The 24,675-nt window shown below is 38.7% G+C and overlaps 2 protein-coding genes across 19 annotated transcripts in view; one reads left to right on the plus strand and one right to left on the minus strand.

Moving 5' to 3' along the window:
* Positions 1–24,675, plus strand: part of RUFY2 (RUN and FYVE domain containing 2) — an 82,890-nt gene that overhangs the window by 44,374 nt on the left and 13,841 nt on the right. For 4 of the 9 annotated variants that reach the window (XM_027130096.1, XM_027130099.1, XM_027130101.1 and 1 more), the window contains 2 exons: positions 2,008–2,056; positions 8,092–10,351. In XM_027130096.1, coding sequence (XP_026985897.1) covers positions 2,008–2,056; positions 8,092–8,373 — 331 coding nt within the window. In that variant the 3' untranslated portion in view covers positions 8,374–10,351. Of the gene's footprint in view, positions 1–2,007; positions 2,057–8,091; positions 10,352–24,675 lie in introns of those variants that run through there. The other 5 variants (XM_027130097.1, XM_027130100.1, XM_027130105.1 and 2 more) reach the window with 3 other exon arrangements.
* Positions 10,651–22,460, minus strand: HNRNPH3 (heterogeneous nuclear ribonucleoprotein H3). 10 transcript variants are annotated; one of them, XM_027130115.1, is made up of 10 exons: positions 22,346–22,368; positions 16,750–16,884; positions 16,083–16,221; positions 15,391–15,575; positions 14,847–14,933; positions 14,444–14,559; positions 13,279–13,414; positions 12,448–12,543; positions 12,281–12,373; positions 10,651–11,902 (listed from the first exon to the last, which is right to left on the minus strand). In XM_027130115.1, the coding sequence occupies exons 2-10, from the start codon at positions 16,859–16,861 to the stop codon at positions 11,826–11,828; spliced, it is 1,041 nt and encodes a 346-aa protein (XP_026985916.1). In that variant the 5' UTR covers positions 16,862–16,884; positions 22,346–22,368; the 3' UTR covers positions 10,651–11,825. The 10 variants fall into 10 exon arrangements, with proteins under 10 accessions (XP_026985916.1, XP_026985908.1, XP_026985910.1 ...); XM_027130107.1 differs by lacking the exon at positions 22,346–22,368 and adding an exon at positions 22,305–22,324; XM_027130109.1 differs by lacking the exon at positions 22,346–22,368 and adding an exon at positions 21,915–22,034 and having other exon boundaries at positions 15,436–15,575.

Raw genomic sequence — 24,675 nt, forward strand, 5'->3', positions numbered from 1 at the left:
ATGCTATTCTTTCCATATAAAGAAACTTAAAGATTTTTTTTCCTCAAAGGAGGGGTTTCAGGATTATCAGAGGCTTGTACAATTTATGGATGTTTTCCTATAGTGTCATAATTGTATCACATTTATTACATTCTCATGTTTTATTTTGACCCTTCTCTATGCTGTTTTCATTCTGTGGAAATATTTTCACAAATACATATTTCTAAATAGAATTTAATTAAAATTAATAATATAGACATCTGTTCCTTGTCTGGGACAAGGAAAAGTTGTTCTTGTACATTGTGTTTAGTGGAACTGTAACTGATACTCTTTAGGTACTTTGGCAATTCTTATCAGAAGGGGGCAAGCTTTTTAGAGTCCATATTTATGAATAGAGGCATTTTAACCAGAAATATATCAATACCAGTAAATTTTCATATAGAAAGTATTTCTGTAGTGAATGCCATTAAGTAAGCTCTTTTATTCCATACTTAGTTTTTCTATATAGCAGTTACTGTTTTGGCCAAAATTCCCACCAGCATCAATTTTCCTTGGATACATTTTGTAGATGTGAATTCAGCCAAGAAAATTTGATTAGTCTGTTAATATTTTTATACTGTGTAATTTTACATTGATTATTCCCACTGTAAGAGTCATTATGCACCAGATAAAAGACTAACACTTTGTTTTTATGTCTTGGAACAGAGCATTTGTAGGGCAAAGCAAGTTTCCTAATGTTCTGCTTCAGTAGCAGAGACTTTAGTATTTTATGTACCTTTTGATCCAGTAATTACATTTCTAAGTTGTTATCCTAAGAAAAATAATACAAATGTTTTGGTCATTTCAACTTTAATGAACAATTTTGTGGCAAAAAAACTTGAAACAAGTTGAAAGTTCAGCACTGGATAATTATATAAACTACATACTTCATATTCTTTTTCATGGTATACCATGTAACCATTTAATATAATGATGTGGCAGATAGTTAATAACAAGTCAGTAGCTCTAAGCCTTTCAGGATATATTGTTAAGTCATGTGGGAAACTGTGTAAATAATTTTTCCATTTGAAATACACATACTCATTGATATTTAGAGATTATCATCTCTGGGTAGTGGGATCACAGATAATTATTGTTATTTATAGCCTGTATGTTAATATGTATTTTCAAAAGGTGAAAAACTATCACAATTACATCTTCCTTAATATTTCCACTCTCACTTACCACTCTTTTGCATCTGCTAGGGAAATAGTGTTCATAATGGTTAACCTGTCGGCTTTGGGTTCTCAGAGGACCAGGGTTTGAATTGTGGCTTCCCCAGTTACCACCTAAACTTCAGCAGGCCTCACTTTTTTCATCTTGATAAGTGTTTTTGAAGACTAAATGACATTATGCATGCAAAGTTTATAGCATAGTGTCTGGTACATCATAAGCCTACAGTAAATAATAGCTGTCATTAGTAGTCATAACCACATGAAAACACCAATATGCTTTTTTTTTTTTAATTTATAAATTTATTTATTTATTTTTGGCTGCATTGGGTCTTCGTTGCTGTGTGCAGGCTTTCTCTAGTTGTGGTGAGCAGGGGCTACTCTTTGTTGCGGTGCCCAGGCTTCTCGTTGCGGTGGCTTCTCTTGTTGCGGAGCACAGGCTCTAGGTGTGCAGGCTCAGTAGTTGTGGCTCACGGGCTTAGTTGCTCCGCGGCATGTGGGATCTTCCCGGACCAGGGCTCAAACCCATGTCCCCTGCATTGGCAGGCGGATTCTTAACCACTACGCCACCAGGGAAGCCCAATATTGTTTCTTTAAAAAAGCAAATTTTAAATCTCAAAACTATTTTTGCTTTAGGACATTTTGGAAATATAGGAAAATATTAAATATAATCCCACTAGCCAAAGAAGGTCATTAGAATAATATAGTATATACAATTTTATATCCTATGAAAATTCAATACCTTTCTAATGAATTACTAGATGGTCTATATTTTAAAATGTGTACTGAAATTTGGACCTATTTATAATCTTTTTAGATCAAAACTTAAAATAGAAGATATAAAAGAAGCCAACAAAGCATTGCAGGTGAGTGTAAGTATTTTCCTCAAGTAGTAAGGTATGGATATATGTGAAAGTCTCCAGTAAAGGTAAGGCCCTGTGTACTATTATTGAATCCTGGGATATATAGAAGCAGAAGCAGTGAATGGGGAGCTTGTAGGATGGGGTTCATCTCTTCCCTATACCTCTAGAACACATTATTAAAATTCCTCATGTTGGAAATGACCTTGGAAATAATTTTCTCCACTTTCCTACAAAGTGTGGCAAGATAGAGTGAAATTGCATTTGAATTTGATAATCCTTAAATTCCTGTGCTAGTCTATTACTTACTAGTTTTTGACCTTCATCAAGTAAATATCCCCATGGAGTCTCAGTTTTCTCTTCTGAAATTGGCTTATGATTTTGCATAGGGTTGCTTTGAATATTGAGTAAGTTAATGTATGTGATAGTGATTTGGTACAATTTATTAGTATATGGTTCTGAATGTATCTGGATGCAAGAATCTCTTTACAACACAGGAGAAAATACAGTCCCTGTGCGAGTACTTCAGTGGCAGATAGCTTCCTACTACACAAGCTACCCATTTGGTTTATCAAAGTGTTACATGAAAGTAATTTAAAAAGTCCAATTGTACAAGGAAAACTTAAAAAACAAAACGGAAGCAGTCTCTTGTTTTCACCCTCTTGTCCCTTATCCACCCCAGCTCCTGCCACCAGAAGGAGGCTACTTTTAATTCCTTTAGTTGTTTCTTCTGGTATTTATTCCCCTATTTCTTAAGTACTATTTAGACCTATCTATTGCCTCATTAGCATGGTGGATGAGGAGTTTTGTTCAGTCTCACCCTGGTCTGTCTTCTCTTCACTGCCCTCCCAGTATAATTAAGTAAAAGTTTTTGTGACATTTATTTACTGTGTATTCTTCATTATGACTATTTAAATATTGTTCCTTGCCGGACCAGGTAATATATTGCAATTATATTTTCTTTCTTGAACTACTTTTTATTTCCTCTGGAGTTAGTATTTACTCTCCCCCTACCCGCCCCTTTAAGTTTTGTTATATTTGAGCATCAGAGTTTTCTTATACTTTCAAACAATCTGTAAAGTGCTTCTTGATAAAAGGTTTTCACGTAGTAAAATGAATCGGGTAACTGGTTAGTTTTCTTTTTCCGTCGGAGTCATCCCTTCTGGAGTCTTTTCTTTACTGCTCCTGTCTGGTCTGGTCACTCTTTTTCTTTTTTTTTTTTTAATAAATTTATTTTATTTATTTATTTTTGGCTGCTTTTGGTCTTCGTTGCTACGCGTGGGCTTTCTCTAGTTGCGGCTAGTGGGGGCTACTCTGTTGCGGTGCGTAGGCTTCTTTTTGCTGTGGCTTCTCTTGTGGAGCACGGGCTCTAGGCGTGCAGGCTTCAGTAGTTGTGGCACACAGGCTTAGTTGTTCCGCGGCATGTGGGATCTTCCCGGACCAGGGATTGAACCCGTGTCCCCTGAATTGGCAGACAAATTCTTAACCACTGTGCCACTAAGGAAGTCCCTGGTCTGGTCACTCTTGTCTTGGCATTTCCCTTTGCTGCCATTCGTTCTTTCAACTGTTTTGGGGTTTTTTTTTTTGGCCACATCACTCGGCTTGTGGGATTTTAGTTCCCTGACCAGGGATTGAACCCTGGCCCTCTGCAGTGAGAGTGTGGAGTCCTAACCACTGGACTGCCAGGGAATCCCCACTGGGCAGTGCTTCCTTTAGTAGCCTCCTAGGAAATGGTGAATGAAGATAAAGATTTTATGAATCTGTATGCCTTTATTCTGCTTTCACACTTTTTTTAGGAGATATGTAGGGATGTCTGCCCAACTGTCACTTTTTAAACTCTGTAAAATTTTTTCACTGTTAAATATATATCATATATGCAAAAGAGGACACATATAGTATAACTTAAAAACACTGGCACAGGGCTTCCCTGGTGGCGCAGTGGTTGAGAGTCTGCCTGCCGATGCAGGGGACACGGGTTTGTGCCCCAGTCCGGGAAGATCCCACATGCTGCGGAGCGCCTGGGCCCATGAGCCATGGCCGCTGAGCCTGCGCGTCCGGAGCCTGTGCTCTGCAACGGGAGAGGCCACAACAGTGAGAGGCCCGCGTACCGCAACAAAAAAAAACACTGGCATACTCTGTTTTAGCTTATAATAGAACATGTGTGCTCCCTGATTGCATTCCCTTCCCTGTAGTAACAGTCCTCTACGTTTTGTTAATCATTATGTTGTTTTTCTTATAGTTTTATCATTCATGTCTAGCTTTAACAAAATATTATCCAGATTTCCCTGTTTTTATATGTATGAAAATGGATTTATATGTGACTTTGTCTTTTTTTTTTTTTTGGTCCTTGCTATTGTCCAGTTGATGAGTCTGGAACAGCTGTCCTACAGTTTCTCACATTTCAGATTTTATCTGATTGCTTGTTCATAGTAGTCTTAAATTTGTTACTCTATCCCCTTATTTAAGCCTGTAAACTGGAAATTAAATCTAAAGGCTTGGTTGGATTCAGGTTCAGCCTTCTGTGAGACGTTTTTTATTTCTGCTATCATATTTTTAATATTCAGCAGGCTCTTTTTTTAAATTAATTTATTTTTGGCTCTGTTGGGTCTTTGTTGCTGTGTGCGGGCTTTCTCTAGTTGCAGCGAGCGGGGGCTACTCTTAGTTGTGGTGCGCAGGCTTATTATGGTGGCTTGTCTTGTTGCAGAGCACGGGCTCTAGGCGCACACGGGCTTCAGTAGCTGTGGCTCGCGGGCTCTAGAGTGCAGGCTCAGTAGTTGTGGCACACAGGCTTAGTTGCTCCGCAGCATGTGGGATCTTCCCGGACCAGGGATCGAACCCGTGTCTCCTGCATTGGTAGGTGGACTGTTAACCACTGTGCCACCAGGGAAGTCCCTCAGCAGGCTTTTATTCGCTCATTTTTCCTTTTTAAAATAGCATCCTGTTATTTTATCTCTGAGGATATTCATTATAGTTTCTTTAAAGTTTTATTTTGCTACTTCCATTCTGTTTCTTCTGAATTCCATTCTTGGGTTTGTTCTTTGGTTGGAGTACCTCATGCCCCAATCTTTCCTCAAATGTTGGATAATCTCCCAATTTCAATAAAAGGCACAAAAAAAAAATCTTGAAAGCCCTGTGTTGGTTAGGTGGATGGGGGTGGGTTGTAATAGACTGGTAGGCCTCAAGCATAGAAAAATCTGTTAACTACCGAACTGATGGGTATCCTTTCTCAATGTTAGTACCTACAAGACTTCTCTCTGGGGCAGTTGACTTTCTCTAGAGAAGGATCCTCTAATATCCTGTTAGGAGGGTTTAAGCTGTGTGGCTGACATTCTGGAACTGGGCAGAGAAAAATAGCCATTTGTTTGCCGAGCAGTAGCTTTCTCCCTTCTAGTTTTGGCTCTGCTTGTAAACAGCTTTGTTTCGTTGAGGAAGCTACTTCAGCTGTCTGGGTGTCAAGTTTTCTTATTTGTAAAATGAAAGCTTGAAGGTGCTGATCTCTGAGGTCCCTTCCAGCTAATACACTAGGCTTACCGTACAGTGTACAGCTTTTCTCTTTGGGAGAGGGGCAGGGTAAGTTCAGTCAAATTAAAATAAGTCTGGAAATAAAGTTGGAAGCTCAACCCTGATGTCAGAAGGTTACTTCTGAACCAAATGATACTGCTTGGAAATCTGCTTCACATCAGGCTCTCCATCCCTTACAAATATAGCTGGGCAGGAAGCAAAGTTGCTTCCACTAGGTGGCTTTGGGACATTTGGCAAATCACTTTCCTTTTTATGGTGTTCTTCAAGTTGGATTGAATTATCTTTACGGCCCCATCTTGCTTTAAAAGAAAATTCCACGATTCAAGTCATATGACTCTGCTGGTGTGTCTGATATAAGCTGTCTAGGCTTTCCCTTTTCTTTTCTTTCTTTTTTTTAAAACCTTCACTTCTTACAATCCTGTGTTCGAAGGAGCCTTAGACTGCCTGAAGTGCAGTAACCCAACACCGTTTGTCTTACCTCTGCTATATCAGATAATAGCTGCTGGTTAAGACTGTGAAATAAAAACAGCTGATATTAACCTTGTGACCTTGATCTGTGAATACTTAGTCCTTGTCTCACTTTCTTCAGAGAACTCTGTCAGGTAGAAAAGGCTTTCAAGACAACTCAGGCTTTTGAGAAATATGTCTGTGGGCTCTTCTGCTTGGAAGACTTTTCTCTCATTAGCTGGTAAAGGTCTTATGCCTTAGAGGTACACTGTTGTAGGTGGCACTTGTTCCATCTCCCAAGTGGTAATCAGATATACTTGGTTCTTTAGAAGCAGTGGCAATGTAGCTTAGCCTGGGCTGTTTCTGAAAGGGAGATGTGATGAGATTAATCAGAAGCAGAGGACTCATCTTTCACTTAGGTCTTCTTGAAATAAAATGGGCACCACCTAACAAAGTTGCTTTCATAGGGGAAAAACAAATGCTTTTTCTAGCCAAGAGCTTGGTTAGTTAAGAATGGGTCAAAATTTTCCCTCCAAATTCTTCAATAATTGTTTTCAATTTAAATCAACGACGACAACAACAAAGAAAGAATGGGTCAAGTTAGAAATTTTAGGTATCAAGTTAACTTCCACCTGTTCGACACTACTTATATTTGCCACTAAAGTTTACATAGTAACTTAAATTTGTGAGTTACAGAAGGTGAGGGAAATTAATAGCAGTGTAGAACTGAATTTAAGGTGAAGTCTTACCTAAAATAACGAAATCAATCATCTGATTTCCAAAATCTCTTCAAATTTTGTGGATTTGCTGTATATAAGGTATATATACATAATGCCAGACTCATGCATTTCACATAATGAAAATTTATCCTTAAGTGTTTCTGGACTGGATATTCTTTAGGGTTCTTTCCTTTTTTTGTTGTTTTTTAAGTGTAAAGGGGTTTTTTTTTTAAATTATGTGTAACACAAAGTTAAGTCAATAAATTTTTAAGGAATTTCACATGTTCTGATTCTTTCCACTGCCAATTACCTTAGTTCGTCCAAACTCATAATCTTCAAGATAAAACAGCCCTTTCAAAAATAAGTTATCATGTGAGTCAGCCCACAATTCTTTTAGTTAGGCTTGTTTGATCTCCAATGAAATATGGACACACTTCGGGCTTCCTGGTGGCGCAGTGGTTGAGAGTCTGCCTGCCGATGCAGGAGACACGGGTTCGTGCCCCGGTCCGGAGGATCTCACATGCTGCAGAGCGGCTGGGCCCGTGAGCCATGGCTGCTGGGCCTGCGCGTCCGGAGCCTGTGATCTGCAACGGGAGAGGCCACGGCAGTGAGAGGCCCACGTACCACAAAAAAAAAAAAAAAAAAAAGACACACTTCAAAATTCCCCTCCTGTAATCTTTGGGATCCAATTTCCTCAAGCGATTTACTTTAGGACCATGTTTAGTGTCAGGAGATGGATCTTCCTGGTTCTGAATTTGACACCCTCTAAAAATGTATTAGGTTCAAATCATATTCACTCCTAAGCCATCACACCCTAGAACAGTACAGATCATTGGGATATGCCAATACCTAAGATAAAAAGTTTGACTGTTACGTTTTTCATAGTTTACTTGGCAGCTCTGTTTTGTAGTTCTTTCCCACAGATGTAACAGGTAGTTCTATGAGTAAAGGAAACCACAGTTAATCTATGAGGCATTTCCAACGATGTAGGTTTACTAGGGTTCTTTCCTTAAAGAGAATTACTTTCCACAATAGATTTTTGTTAAAAACATGTCATGTTAATGTTCAAATATTCTGTTGTAAAGAGAATAAAATGAACCATGACCCAGTTTCACTATTTATCAATATATGGCCAACCTTGCTTTGTTTATATTCAACCCACATCCCTTCTTCCTCACCCAGATTATTTTGAAGCAAATTCCACACTCGTTAAATCTACAACTATTTCAAAGAAGAGGACTCATTTTTGGTTAATCTACGTATCTATTCCTATAAAATGCTCTTAGTTGAAAATATTTTCACATGTAACTTTGTTACCAACTTGAGCATTAATATTTGTATTTTTCCTACTAGGGACTGGTTTGGTTGAAAGACAAAGAAGCAACACATTGTAAACTTTGTGAAAAGGAATTCTCACTCTCTAAGAGAAAGGTAAGGGAGATAGGAAGTGAGTCCAAAAGTTATGTTGCAAATATGGCTAATTTTACTCAATTTTTTTCTCTGATTTTTCCATTTAATAGCACCACTGTAGAAACTGTGGGGAAATTTTCTGTAATGCTTGCTCTGACAACGAACTGCCTTTGCCTTCTTCACCAAAGCCAGTACGGGTTTGTGATTCCTGTCACGCATTACTGATTCAAAGATGCTCATCTAACTTGCCATAATACTCCAGAACTAAATTCTTATGTATGAAAAGTACCTACGATGAATGTTATGTATGAACGTGTATACAGCGTATTAAGACAGTCCCTCTTAAGCAGCTTTCAGACAGCATTGGTACCAGTTTTACTGTACCCATATTCAACTCACGGGAATTATAAATTGTATAATTTGACATTTCCTCCCCCACTGTAATTCAGAAAGAATTTGATAGGGCATGCTTTATAGTAACTTTATCCTAATTCCTGATGTAGTAATCATGTTAACTCTTTTCTTAATGCCATTGAGAGGTCAGATAGCATAGCTAACACATTTGCCTTATTTTGTAAAGACCTTAAAAATAGGGCTGAATTCAGATTGTTTGATTCTCCAGATTGTCAAACTGATATTTGATGGTGCCTGTAATTTTCTTAATGCACTTTAAAGCTTCACAGTTCTGAAAAATTGGAAATGCACATTTTAGAAGCATTTATATTTCAACACATTTTTCATTACCTTGGTAAGATTTCACAATATTTATTTGCTCTGCCTTCCTCTGCCCATTTTGCATTAGAAAAGGCCTTCCTTCTCTAAAAAGTCAATGTGACATTTGCTGATAACTTTCAGATAACAGTGCGTTACAGAGGTATTATTTTGCCTGAAAACTTTTTATTTTGAAAGTAAGTTAAAATTCCATATGCATTTCTTAGGGAGGACTCACACCCCCTTTGAAAGTCAAAACATAAACCCTTCCCCAGAAAAAAATGTAGTAGCAGGGATTACAGGCTTATTTGATTCTCCCCTAAGCATTTAAGAAGTCTAAAGTGCAATAAAACTTTGCTTTTGATGACAGTCTTGAGTAAAAAAATTCTGTATTGTTTCCATTCCAGTAACTTTTAGGAAGCATTACACTGTAGCAGTCTACTACTACAGTATATGTACAGAATAAAATATTTACCATTTACTGAGCACCTCCCAAGCCAGGGCCTAGGGTAAAGATGTAGTTTCAGCCCTGCCATTAAATTCATATTTGAACTATTTCAAGCATGAACGTCAATAAACACTAATCCTTGCCATAGCAAGAATTTAATCCAGTTACCCTTGTATAATTAACCATTTGAACAGCCTCAGCACTTGGGGTTCTACTTTTAAGCCTAATTTAAATCATGCACTTTAAGTCTGAGAACCTTTTAAACATGTCATAGGTATCCACATTACTCCTAAGAGCACTAATGAATCATGGCTACCTCCCTCCCCGCTAGGATATGGTTGCTTATTCTATAGAATTGTTTCCTCAGAGTACATTCTTCCATTGAAGTTTAAAATTATTTAACTTTCTAAATTGCCAAAGTATGAAACCATTGTTTTACTTTCGGATTTATCTTCTCCCTAATCCAGTTTTCAGTGTTCAGTTAGAACTGACATACTGATTTATAGGTGGTCCTTAATGCTCTGATAGGAATATTTGAGACATGAATTATATTCTTGGAACTATTTTGTACTGATGGGATTGGATTAACATTTTTATGATTGCTGAAAATGAGAATAAGCAAAAATGAAAAGTTTCAAATACTGCTTTTTATAACTGCTTAAATTTAAAATGTGATTTTCTTAAATTCCAAGGCTGGTTTCATTCAACAAATACACCATGATTTTTAGTCCCCCTTTAAATTCTTTGCCACTCAAAACTCATGTCATCACCATTGATTTGGGCTTTTTGTAGGCAGGCTTTTATGACAGTAATACAAGTTGCTCCATTTTGTTTTGACTTTTATCTAGAAACCATTCTACTAATTTTGGATTTTATGTTACAGAACTGTCAATTTGTACTTTGTGAACTTCACATACCATTCCCTCATCTAGGAGTACTACCACAGTAATGCTATCATGGTGCCAAGGAATTGTGGTTGTAATTCTTCTATCCACAGTTTTAAAATGTGAATTTTATATAACAAATAAAAGATTTGAAAAATTAGCCCACTTTAGAAGGCGTATGTTTTAATAGGGTAATCCTGGGGAAATAAAAGCACGTCATCTTTTTAAAAAAAGTGGTATGAGCCTAGTACTTAAATAGGTAATTAAGGGAGTACAGGCAATAAGATGAATCACTACTCCAGTTGATAGGCTCCACTTACGTTATCAAGCTGCCTTCTCTAACAAGGAGAAATCATTCCTTAGTCACTCTGTCTAATCTTCAATTAGACATAGTACCTTCTACCAATTTGATTTATAATCAGTAACTGACACAAAGCATTCTAGGACAGACGCCATTACTCTTATCTCCCACAATGATATTTATTACATTAATAACATTTCTAGCAAAAACAAGTAACAAGTTCAATAACTGAATTCACATTGACAGGTTTCATTTTGATCCATTAGCCAATTTGGAAAAAAGCCATATTGATCAAAGGGATTAAAAGTAAAAAAGCACCTTTTCCTTGCTACATATAATTTTTTAACACAATGGCTCTAAAACTCCAAACATATCATCAGATGCAAAATCCAATCTCAAGACTCTCAAGACATGGACTTGTGTCTTACATTTTTTTTTTTTAAAGTAGTCATCTATACAGTTGTTATTAAAAAACCATATGCTTTAACTACTGGGCTGGAAACTGAAAATACATCTGTGAGAATTAATTATACTCCATGGTAAATATCTTTGTACTTGCACTGAATGCTCATGTCACTGAGAACCTTAACTTAGTCTAAGACATTTTGAGAACTTACAACTATCACTTTTGGGTAACATTTTTTTGGTACGTCAGTCAGGTGCTGAGGGGATTTATTCTAAAATCTAGTGCTAGAATTTAAACTTTAAACACTCCCATCTGCAGGTAACACAATTATGAATATTCATATAGCCAGATACCTCTTAGATCATTAACATTTCAGAGCTATGCCTGATAAATGACTTTTGAAAAAGAATAATATAGAATTAGCTGAATTTATACTCCTGAAGCCACCTAAATTCATCTTTAAGGTTTTATATTTACAGTATTGTCAAGGAGAAATTATTAAAGAGTTACACTAATTATTTTCCAAGCTCTATTCTAGATGTCTGCTTATTAAGACTTGTAGTTTATGCAGAGGTGAACCACTGTCCTCTAAGATTACACTAAACTACTTCTTGTACAGCTAATAGTAAAATACATCAACCCAAATCTTATGAAAGCAGCACATCCTCAGGAATAGCTAGTATATAAAAAGTATCAACATCAGTGGTTTGAATATAAAAATTTATTTTTTTAAGTCAAAGTATGCAACAAATAAAACCTACAGAAAACAGATTTTCCCATCACAATCTGTTGCTTTACCAAATAATAGTTTGAAAACACATTCCTTCAGTCATTATAAAGTTCTTAAAATACAAAAGAAATTAAATCTGTAAGAAAGTCTAGTAGACCAGATGCTGTTGTCAGGACTTTTATATCGGTGGTTATGCTTCAGTACATCCCACGCCATCCACCTCCACTCATGCCACCTTGCCCATAGTAACCGCCACTGCCTCCACCACCACGGCCTTAGGGAAAAAAAGACATTAAGAACCGTTTAGAAGATATAAATGCATAAGATATTAAAAATATATACAACATTGTAAATACTCCAATTAAAAAAGAAAACAACAAAAAAAAGGGACTTCACTGGTGGCACAGTAAGACTCCACGCTCCCAATAGAGGGGGCCCAGGTTCAATCCCTGGTCAGGGAACTAGATCCCACAAGCATGCTGCAATTAAGGAGCCAGTGAACCACAACTAAGGAGCCCGCCTGCTGCAACTAATAAGGCCCAGCGCAACCAAATAAGTAAATATTTTTTTAAAAAAGAACAATAAATGAACTTTAACTCTGCACCACATAAGGGGACTAACACAAACTGAACCAAAGTAATCAGACACTTACCATAACCACCCAGGCCATCCGGAGTACCATATCCTCCACTGTAATTGTTCCCCATTCCCATTCTTCCCACAGATCCATAGCCTCCCTGATTATCTTTAAAAAAAGAAAAAAAGTTTGAGACTGATTGCTAAGTGTCTAAGTCAGCTTATTTTAAAAACTTTACATACCCATTCCATCTCTGCCATAGGCTCCCATTCCAGAACCTCCCATTCCAGAGCCGCCTCCAGGAGTTGAATTCAAGAAGAGTTCAATGTATCGATGTTCTTTAGGGGAAAAAAAGTAATATGGAAGAAAGGAATGATGGATCAAATTTATCAGCAGAAGTGTGAAAAGGTTGAATGGCTGATATTAACTTGAAAAAGTATGCTTGCAAATTCCTAGTGGAGTGACAAAGTGAAGGCCAGATAGGACTAAAATCTAAGTTTTGTTCAAACTGTTCAAGCTTGAACAAGTAACAAGTGTTTGACACCTCAGTTTCCTTATCTATAAAAGGGCTGACATTATTTTAGAACCTGCTGGTATACGTCTTAAAAATATATTCCAGGCCCATTCATAATACTGAATTAGAATATTGAGGGTAGCTTGAGGGTAGGGTCTGGAACAACTTATTAAGTATCAAGTGACTGATGTGTGGCCAGATTTGGGAATCACTAGTGGAGTTTAAAATTGAATGGCTTAAAAACAGATTTGATGACATGCAGGAATAACTTACCCCAGTTATCAACGAATACGTTAAGAAACAATTTGCAAATGGCACAGAAACTCGGGCAAGTACAAAAAACATACTTATTTTTTTCTCTTTAGTAACTTAAACTCTAATAATCTGTCAAGTATTAAGAGTCTGAGTAAACTTCAATAAAAAGCCCCCTAGAAAGCCACTGAAGTCTGAACTTATTAGAGGCCACATGGTTTCAGGCCCCAGACTGCTAAGAGTTACCTACAGATCCCAGAACCTCTTACATTTGAGGAATTACAAATAAGAAAGTTATACCACTTACGCATGTTATTCTTATCTTTAGACATGGCAGCTACTGCATCTTCATGTGTCACAAACTCTACATCTGCTTCTCCTGTTGCTCTGCCATCAGCTCCAATATCAATATGCACTCGGATTGGATTTAGTGGTGAGAAGAACTAAAGAAAACACTTATTTTACTTTTCTATTTAGATTACTGAAAGCCAATTACCACACACTTTGGTTTTAAGTATATTAAAACAAATGAAAAGAAGAGATCTCTTTTAAAATAAGCCAGGGGATATTAAATTTAAAAAACATTTCTAAGTTAGAGAACAGTTTACCTTAAACAAATGAAAAAGCCATATTTTCCTTACTATACTGAGAGGGAGAAGAGTAAGCTCCCCTAGCCCACTCCCAAGAAAGGTATTTCAAAATTGTTTGAAAAAAGTCACCTGAGACTGACATATGCAGAGAAATTGGGTGTTAAATGACTCAGAACAATGGAGTTTGATAAACCTACCCACTGTATATGCAGAGCTCCCAAAATACATCATTTAGTTCTAATCACAAGTTAACCAGATTTAAGTGACCCCAAAAGGCACCTGGAACTTAGTCCAATTGGTTCTCAGTAAGATCAACAGCAAAATTTTTCTTTAAGTGCTAGCTGATAAATAAATACCCTCAGCTTTGTAGGCCACTGGGTCTCTATCACAACTACTCAGTGACTGACTTGGCCCCATGGGCCGAAATTTGCTGATTCTCTAACCAATTTGAAACAAACCAGTTTCAAATCAGTAATAGCAGCATCTACTACCATTATTTTCAGTTCAATTTCTGATTATCACATAAGCCTAGAAAGCTAAACCACACCACTAAAACTTACTGACTTATCACATATTTACAACACTTTCAAGACCTGACACAAGGAAAATCTTCCAGTCATCACCACTCTGCTCGTCAGTCTTTCACGAAATTATTAACTGGACTTTATAAATGTAGCTTTTAACTTGCTTGAATCTTATGTAGGCTGGCACACAACGGACACACATTCATCAACTAGTGAAGGTAAGGACATATGTATTTTCCTATTAAAGGGATTTTTGACATTAAAACTAAAAAGACAAAGATGAGTACATTAAAGAGTTTTAAAATTTAGAGACTGTGATTATGCATAAAGTCACTAATAAATTACTAAAGTTACTCACATTAGCAATGTCATTTTCAGTTGCACGGAAAGGTAATCCCCTCATATGTACAAAATGACCACCATGAAAACCTGAGCTTGCATCACCAGCTCCACCATAGCCATGTCCTCCCATACCTAGAGAATAAGATTTCCAAAGATTATTTCTTCCCTATACACACCTTTTCCTATTTACACCCCTTTTTTTGACAATCCCAAGAAATCTTAATACTTATAGTTGTTCTAAATATCAAATGGAGAATTTTCCTGTAAGTATACATCTGTATTAAAGCCCTATGCAGGAATGCACTGAAATATGCCTGAGTTGACTTTTGTATACAAGTCACCTATATTACCACTAAGTGCATGTAAAGCAAATACTGAAATTCACCTAAAAATGACTATGTCTTTAATATATATTTTACCTCTTCCATCTCTCATTCTGTCATCGAAGCCATCATTTCCATAGCCATAATTATTATAGCCACCATAGTCATCAAAACCTCCATAACCTATGTAATTTAAGGAGAAATACACGAATAAGCTTTGAAGAGACAAATTCTATAATCCAGTTTACAAAAGCATGTTTTGTGGCAAGCAGTCTGGCAACTCTGCCCTCCCACAAAGTTTGCAACTTCCAACTTAGTGCATATGAAAAAATCAGTTAACACTTAGTGGAAATTAAAAATATGAAAAGGATCCATTTAGCCATCAAAATTAATTTTCACCCTGATGCCAAACAGAAAATGTCAGAACGTAACAATCTTTAAAAAATTTTTGTGTTAAGTAAACCAGGTGCCAATATGTGCATCAATCAAGTCCCATAGCTGGCCATGGGAATCCATCTTTTCATGAACAGGTTTTAAAACCTAGTAGGTACTGAATTACTGCCATTTCTGTATTTCTTGACAAAGTGTCAGGAACATTAAGAAAATGACAACAGAACCTTTGTTCATTAGATACACATACCACCATCATATCCATCACCTCCTCGTCGCATTCTGTCATACATACTTCCACGCCCAGCTCCATAATAACCCCCTCTTCCTCCTATTGGTCTATCATATGGTCCCGGTCGCTGGCCCAGCAATCTTCTTGGTGGATCATAAAATCCTTTGATTTCACTCCTGCTACTTCTGAAGATCTCAATATACCTATTTGAAAATGGTTTAGGGTACAGGTTTCAGCATAAACGTACTAGAGTAAATAAAATATTGGGCAAAATGCAGTAAGTTTTTCTACATCTAGATATAACCCAATTTAAATTGCCTAAATACACCAAAAGTTAACATTTTTTACACCTACAAACTTAAATAATTAATATTTAAGTTTTACATACAAATCATTTGAAAACAATTCACAAAATATAATTTTAAGCTTGTTTCCTTTAGTATGTAATAGGTGTTTAGAGAAAAGTTGATTATACAAAAGCATTTATCAACATCCTACAAAAAATGGAAACAATCTAATTTTAATTTAAGCAAACTATTATAGCATTAATTCCCCACCCAAATCTGTAGTTTCCAAGTTAAATTTAGATAATTATCAATTCTTTTAAACTACCCCAGAAAAATGTTACTGTTACCCCCCCATTTAAGCAATAGTGACCCACAACCCCCAAAAATAAAAATTTAACACCATCCCAAACTCTCCATCCCCACCTGTGCCCTATTCTTTCCTTGTGTTTCCCCAGAGCATTTTCTGCTATCTCCTTTGAAGCAAACTGCACGAAGGCCTCCCCTGTGCTTCTCCCCTGGTAGTCCATCGTCAATGTTATCCCATTTGGCACGATTTCCAACCCTTTAACCCAAGGACAAATAACCCCATCAAGGGGAACAGTGTTAAAGGCTGAAACATTCCCATCTGAATCAAATATTTAAAACAAGTCTAAACAAAACAAAACAAAAAAGCTTAGTTTTCCCATCACCCCATAATATAAAAGGAAGATTTTTTTCAAATATTATTGGATTACATAAAAATTTCTCTGCGACCAATGTCTTTTAAAATTACACACACACTCTAAAAGCCCACCTAATATTACATGGAAAAAAAAAATCAAACTTAACTATGCTCCATATGCTAATTCATGATTCATTTCATCACACATAATTACTCTCAATTAAGTTTATTGCGTATTAGTTAGGTTTTATATATTTTTACACATTCTGTATTGAATATTAACTGGAGCACATTTCGTAACTTAATACATTAACCCAGATATACTCAAATCAAAAAGTCCCCCAAACAAATGGGTTTTACAAATTAAAAACTGAGTAATAGAAATATAAAATTAAAATACTACTAAACTTTGACTAATACTAGAGGTACCTTGAAAGAACTGAACTATTTCCTCTTTGCTGCAACCAAATGGCAGTCCACGAAGTCGTACTGTCCCATCACTAGCGTCATTTGGACCATTATGTTTCATAACCCAATCCATCTCAATACCGTTTGATTTAAATGCTATAAAAAATAAACAAGCACATAAAGCAGTCAATCAAAATACACTCTTGCCAGAGGTACTGAAGAAACACCTCTCAGTGGGTGCACAACAGGAAATGTTAACTATGGTTCAGTGACTTCAGTGACAGCATCACGATACAACGGTACAACACCTTCTATTTGGGGGTAGACAAAAAGACTGCGAAAAGGCAGTGAAACCTGAACCCCCCCCCCACCAAAGTACTGAATTTCTAAGTATCAAATATTATATATTAACCAATTTTAAGAAAACTTACATAATTCCACCATCAGTCTTCAAACTCTATTTCTTCACCCTGTCATCTTAATGTCAACTCTAGCCTCTTCCTCACATCTCAAATTTTCCAGGTTTTATTATTCACTTGAATAGTTATGCAAATTCTTTAAAACTTAATTACCCAAAAGTTGTACATAGTACCATCATTCATTCACAGTAAGAGCCTAAGTCACAAGTACAATGAGTATTCTCCTTTGATGTTGGAAAAATGGTATTAAAAGTCTCAACTTAATAGATGCACTATAATTCTGAACACACCAAATTGTTTTCGAAGGGGGAAAAATTCCTATCTGTGTTTAAACCTGATTTAAACACTCCCCAAAAGCAAGTTTTACAATTACTGAGTTAATTAGGCTGACTTTTAAAACTGAGATAAAAGGGCACTCAAAAGTGAATGGCTTTCAGTTTTTTGAAGCCACCTGTTTAGAAATTATTGAAGACAGTAATATTAAAAACCAGTTTACTCACTACTTTAGACAGAACTTTTTAAAAAGTAATGCAATCACATTCAAAAAGTATTAAAAACGGTACCAGACACCCTCCTTCCCCCCCAAAAAAAGAACCCATCCACCAAATTCCCTTCCCAAGAGACAATCATCCTTTCTTTTAAAATTCCCCAACATTTTAAAGAGGTTAATGCAGAAGTCCTTCAGCTGCAGAAACTTACCACATCTTATAAATTTCACTATGCAGCTGTAGGAATCCTACTCACCTGAATATTTCAAACCTTTCCCTCACCACCTCCTCCCCTGTAAACAAAACAATTTGTTCACTTGACTCCTTTAAGCTTGAGGATTATATTTCATATAAACAGTATTCACTAATATTTAATTTCACACAATCTAATTATCAGTGCAACTGTTAGGGGTAGCATCTCAAGAGAGTAAAATTTTTTCCCTAGAATCCACACATTTAAAACAAGCTAATGTAGAAATTATCCAAATGTGGTTATTAAGCAAATACCTCTGGCATATGAATCACATGAATCACATTTGGTACTTGTTTCACTGTTTTTTTTGAACGCTAAGTGCCACTCTAGACACAGATGTTCAAAATAGGAATGCAAATTTTTATCTGACATTACAACTAATTATTATGCACAAAAATAACTGGGAAGAACTTTTAAGAGAAAGGAAACCCTGGGTTTGAATCCCTAGTCTGCCACTCACTGGCTACTTAACTTAAGCAAACTACTTAACCTCTGCATTTAACTGTAAAGTGCAGCAGTGGTACTTACACCTCACTGGACTGGTAAGGAATTCGTGCTTTGTCTGCAACATGGTAATCATTCAATGGTGGCCATTGTTATTGGATTTTAAGGGGCCCTGTAAAACTAATGAAATAACCCACAAACAAAATAACTGAACCTTAAAGGATAGGAAACCATCCTGAATCTTGAAAGGAAATAAGGACTGTTACAAGTCTTTTTCAAAGTCAACAAAGGCTTAAGTTTTCAAGTGTCCTTAGGAACTGTCTAAAGCAGAGAGAAAGAGGAAAAAAAGGGGTCTCTGGAAATGTTTACTAGGATATGTGATTAGCTAGACAATTAAAAAACTAGCTCTAGAGTCACCCTGAAAGTAGGCTTTGAGGAAAAAATTGAGACATTTTGGAGATCTTTATCATTTTCTTAACAAAAACTGTCAGCAACCTAAAAACTGTTTTCTACAAAGGGGAATTTAAGAACAGAATAGGAAAAAATAGGGAGGCTCTAACCTCAAATATTAACTTCCTCATGAAAAACTTAAGAACTTTGCAAAGCCAATCTAATCTGTTGTGAAAAGACCGTAGATATGGTGGTTTTATCTCATTTAGAACATTCCTTTTTTTCAATGTAAAGGTACTGTTTCAGGAACAAATACCAAAAACAAAAACAAAAACTGACGTATCTTTACTATAAATCTTATTAGCACTTTCCAAGAAATACTAGGCAAACTAGTTCTGATTTTTGGATCAGCCTATATCAATGAGACCTATATAAAAACAACAAACATAGCCTATAAAAAAATACCAAGCTGTTAACACAATTCTAAATCAGGATAAATTAAGCAGATTCGGAAGACAAACTATTTTATAGGGTGACTCTCCATCCCATGTTTATGAAGAGTACACAATAAAGAAAGCCATACTCTACTATCTCTTCAAAACTCAAAATTTGAACCTAGAATTCTATTTACAAAACAAAACCAAGACGAACTCTAAACACATAAAAAAAGACAATCTGCTCTAATACCTTAATAAAGCTGTCTCGGCAACTACCTAAATGGCATTTCCTAATTATTCAGGATAATCCACCTCAACCTTTCTTCGCAACAGTGTCATGGCTAATCACAATGCTTTTTAAAGAATTCCTAGTGTTAGCACCAATTAAAATACCAGCAGTTGAAATACTAAAATAACTTCAGTCAGTTCTATATGAGATTTTAAATATAATTTCCTAAACATTATGCTAAGTGAAAAAAGCCAGTCACAAAAGACCACATGTTGTGTGATTTTAAATGGGTGAAGTCTATGGTATGTGAACTGTATCCCAAAGCTGTTAAAAGCATCTAACAGAGACCAAGAGATAAAATTCCTTTATAACATAGAGGCATATACTATTTTCCTAAGTATAATACACACAGTAAGAATTTGATGCATTAATAACTTTCTAAATGGTAGTCCACTGCTGCTAAAAAAATGAGAAGGAACTTCAATATTTGGTCAATAAGTGGTGATGAAATGCTTAACATGGTAATTTTACATCATTTCCCTTTCACTGTGCTTGCTCCTTAATTGAACTTTTAATTTTTTTTGGCCACACCATGAGGCATGTAGGATCTTAGTTCCCCGACCAGGGATGGAACCCGTGCCCCCTGCATTAGGAGCGCGGCGTCTTAACCACTGGACCGCCAGGGAAGTCCCATCATTACTTTTAAATAAAAACAAAATTAGAGACACCTCTAGTACCTAAAGGTGGTGAGGTCTCTAAAATGATCAAGTTCTTCTCTAAAACAATGCTACCAGCCACTGCAGTTCAGCCAAGAACACCAGAACAGTTATTAAAAATATAAAGGCAATTAGATGGATTTCCAGATTATGATGCAGATGAAAAAGAGGGCAGAAAAAAAGGTTTCTAGAGTAATCCAAGCAGGGAAACTGTTACATCACATACTAGGAAACTAGTATAGAAAACTCTGGGCTTTCTTTTCAAAGTCCACAAGAATCATAAAACATCTTCAACAACAGGAAGAGTTTTTTGTTTTTAAAGCTGGAAAAATAGCCTGCCTGTCCCTTTTGTATGGTCTTCAGTGAAAATTACAGAACCAGTTCTCCGACTGTTCTAAGGACCGAAAATCATCACAGCATCACATGACTGAACTTGCAGTTTGCCTTTCTGTTGAGCAGGCTTATTTTCTTGGTCAAAACGTTACTACAGCCCTACACCAAATAGAAAACATGCTTAGCTACCAAAAGAAAATAAACCCTAACTGTATTTTGAAGTATCTTACTTCTACAGCCTTAATCCCCAAACAATCTCTGCAGAAAATCCAACCCTTGGAGATTTAATCATTCAATTCCTATACACAGTTTTGCCATCACTGGTTGTGTTTTAACAACCGTTTCCCCAAAATAAAACTCCTACTTAAATTCTAACCCAATCAATATTTACCAAACTACACAAAACCACTGCTAAACCATCCCACCCCCGCCCACAGGTTCCAAAAGCCTAGTTCCACAGTTCACTGGATCCAGACGACCTATTTGAAATAAGTCCATTTCACATTCCTATCTGGTAAGTCACCCGCTTTTCTGCTTACAAAACAATTACCCACAAAGTCTTTCGATACGTTTAAGAGAAGCGTGGAAAAAAAAAACCCTTTGGAAAATGAGTACGTACTCTTTTCGAAGTTCCAAATCTGGACTATAAGGGCCGGCTAAGCGTCCTTTATTCCGCCCCGGAGACTTTTCGTTTATCTAGCTGCCCTAGAGACCAAAGAGCTAGGGAGAGTACGCCCCTTCCCCCCCTCCCCGCCCGGCAGCCAAGCCTGGCTTAAAAACCTTCGCCACCGGGCGGCGGAATTACAAAGGAGGCCGTCTGGCTCCTTTGTCCTGGATTTGGGAGTTGAGCGCCTTCGTCGCCATTGGCTTTCCTCCCCCAGCTCCAGCCTCTCTCATCTTGGGAATCTGCGTCAGAAGTCACTCGCAGTCCCGCCGGCCCAGGTAGCCCAGCCGAGACTGCGGAGGAAGGGAGGCCGCGGTGGGAGGCCAGGCCCATCTGGCGCCATTTCCATCGGGAGCGCGCCCGACGGCCCAGATCCTCCCGCCACCCAAGTGCCCAGCCTTTTCCTGCTCGCTTCCTTCCCCACCCTCATCCCTTCCACGGACCTTTAACCACCCCACGGACTTATAAATCAGTTTTCGGAAGCTGATGGGCAAAAAACAGAAAGAGATGAGAAGGGCGGGAAGCTGAGCTGGCCGCGCCGCCGTACCCAAAATGGCGGAGGCCAAACCAGCAGGGAAAGGAGAAGTGCTGGATGACCCCCACTTCGGGGCTCGGTTTCGTTCACTGAATTCCACCTGAGTAAATCCTCCCCCCGGCAGGCCGCCCTCCTTGAAGTGGGAGATCGCCTGGGAGGCGCAGCCTGGCCGCCTCCGAGCGGCGACCTCCACACTTCCCCCCCGCAGCCCCACCCCCTCCCAGTCGCTCTTTCGTCCTTCTCCCGACTCCGCTCTCGAAACCACCAGCCCAACCTACCCCCTTTTACTTCAGATACCCTGTCGGGCGACAGTAGCACCGACTCCGGTGCTCAGGGGGTCCGGTCGTGAGCAGGGAGAAGTCGCCCGCCTCGTGCAGCGCTCCCACAACGGTTCTTCCAACCGTCTCCGGCGGCGGCAACCGCTAAGGGAGCTGCGCAGCAGAGCGACTGGCTTGGGGGGATGGGAGAGAGCGAGCGAGGAGGAGGGGGTGGAGCGAGAGCGAGGAAGACCGGCAGGCCCCACTCACGCGAGACAAGAGAGTCAGCCCAGCCTTGGAGCGGACGGCAGGAAGTGCGCTTGCGCGGTGGTGAGAAGCCCGGTTGTTGTGGGGAGAGGTGGAGAGGAGCCCGGAGGTAGTCCAGTTAAAGAAAGAGGTTGCGAACTCCACCTTTTTGCTTCCCATAAAACTATCAGCTCCTCAGAGGTCACCTTTCTGCTCTCTCGGGGAGGATGTGAAGAGGCAATAGTGGTCCTGTGTTGCAGGAACCGTGGCGTCGGGGTGTGGAAAAGTTCTCTGCTGCTCTGCCGCACCAAGAACAAGTTCGGTAAAGGCCCCGCCCCTACCTCAGCGTCACCTGCGTGGAAAGGGAGCCACGTGGTTCGGCTGCCAAACGCGGGGAGGGCATTTCTTGTCCACCATGTTTGCATTATGCGGTAAAAATAGTAGGGCTTCTCAGCTGGGAAGATACAAGAGTGTCCACCAGGCCCTGATTTAGGTTCTTGGGCTGGGGCTCCTTCCCCCGGCTTTGACACTGCCGGCCCAGCCGCCCCATCGTTGGGGGCGAGGGGGAGGATGTTCATGATTGAAGTTTCCCTGCAGATCACTCCTCGCTTCCTCTTCTCGCTTTCGCATTCTCTCTCACCTGTAATGTCTCCCATTTTGTAATCTCAGTGACCCATCAGCCGCTTGAGGCACCCGATTTCGGGTTTTCTGAATAGTGCTTTGCATTCTTGAAAATTGCACGAACAAGTGACGCCTAAAAAATAATTTTTGGTTGTGCAGACTCGCATACCACCGAGGTTCCTAGTGACAGCTTTTAGGGAAAAACAAAAACAAAACCCAAAAAACAAGCAAGCCTAATTTCTGTAAGAGTGGAGGGCAGTCCTGGTACCGAGATCAATGCAAGTTAAAGTGCAAGCGAAGGAACGTATGTCAAATGCGAGGGAGAGAAGGAAATGAGTTCGAGTACAGGAATGTTCCCGAAGGTTGCAAATGTGGACGAACCTAAGTTGTACACCTTCAGTATCCAAAGACTTTGTACTTTGTACTACAGGCACTAGGAAGCCCGTCGAGAGTGGGATGAGGGGGCGCAAGGGGTATTAGCAGTGGAGAAGCTTGAATAATTTTTCCTTCATGAGGTTTGCAGTGTGTAGGGTGGAGACAGGAGGCCAGTCACCGTCATATAATGGAAACTTCCATTTCGTGGCTTTAATTCATTCTCAAACCTGCGTAAGACAAGTGTGCGACAGTAAGAATTGTCTGGGTCATAATGCCCTACTGTCTTTCTTGAGACCACTCCCTCAAAATAACCCTTAGAGAAAGGGAGAAGGGGCAATGTCATCATTTACAAGAGATAGAAAAACGAAACTGGATAATGTAATAAGGATAGCTCACAATTATTGAGAGCTTGCTTGAGCTAGATGCTGTGCTCAATTCACTGACTCTTTATAACCCTGAAAAATAATTATTTTTATCCCCATTTTACAGATGGTATGCCTGAGTTCTAGAGAAATGTAAAAAGTTGCCCAAGGTCATACACCTAGTGGCAGAAGCTAGGAATTAAACCCAAGTGGTTTTTACTCCAGGGGCTTAGGGTCTTAAAGCACTATGTACCTACCTGGAGATGTAAATAACCTTTGAGGGAACAAACATCATTTTAGGCAAATTGAAGTTACTTCTTTTTTTTAAGAAGTGGACCTTTTTTTTTTTTTTTCCCCGTTACGTGGCCACTCTTGTGGCCTCTCCCGTTGCGGAGCACAGGCTCCGGACGCACAGGCTCAGCGGCCATGGCTCACGGGACTAGCCGCTCCGCGGCATGTGGGATCTTCCTGGGCCGGTGCACGAACCCGTGTTCCCTGCATCGGCAGGCGGACTCTCAACCACTGCGCCACCAGGGAAGCCCGATGTGGGCCATTTTTAAAGTATTGAATTTGTTACAATATTGCTTCTGTTTTATGTTTTGGTTTTTTGGCCCCAGGTCATGTGGGATCTTAGCTCCCTGACCAGGGATCGAACCCGCACCCCCTGTATTGGAAGGCGAAGTCTTAACCACTGGACTGCCAGGGAAGTCCCCAAATTGAAGTTATTTCTAACTAACACTGCAGTTAGCATCTCTGGAGACCTGCAGTTAACGGTTTATTGGCTGGAGACTTTTGAACAGGACTGAAACTTGGTATCTTGGTGTCTGACACTGTGAGGGTGTCGGGGGAGCTTTCTTTTCTCTCTCTAATGATTGCTTTATTAGTAAGACTCCAAGCTCCCGCTTCAGGTGGAGTTCTTCCCTGGATTCAAATTACATCACTACTTTATCCTTTCTGTCTTTCAATCTGATTTGGTAGATGGAATTCTGTAATCCCTTTTACCCCTTGCGTGAATTCAAACAATCTGTTTACTGCCTGAATGAGTTTGCCATTCTCTCCACATATTTTTATTGTTACGGGCCATAATCCTAAAATCATTCTTAAGACTTTTCAGCACCAAACTGCAATGCTTGCTTTGTTTTTTTGGCCACATTTCGTTGTATTGGGCATTCTGCTGT

This window comes from Aethalodelphis obliquidens, unplaced genomic scaffold (assembly GCF_003676395.1).
Source record: "Aethalodelphis obliquidens isolate GAN/ISIS:26980383/991018 unplaced genomic scaffold, ASM367639v1 scaffold37, whole genome shotgun sequence".
Lineage (NCBI taxonomy): Eukaryota > Metazoa > Chordata > Mammalia > Artiodactyla > Delphinidae > Aethalodelphis > Aethalodelphis obliquidens.

Bases quoted from the DNA above. Each gene is read 5' to 3' on its own strand.
- HNRNPH3 (XM_027130115.1), bottom strand. From the start codon at position 16,861: ATGGATTGGGTTATGAAACATAATGGTCCAAATGACGCTAGTGATGGG. The intron at 16,222-16,749 runs GTACCTCTAGTA...CTTGGGTTAAAG, and splicing joins AATAGTTCAGTTCTTTCAAG to GGTTGGAAATCGTGCCAAAT. The intron at 13,415-14,443 runs GTGAGTAACTTT...TGTTTTCTTTAG, and splicing joins CTGAAAATGACATTGCTAAT to TTCTTCTCACCACTAAATCC.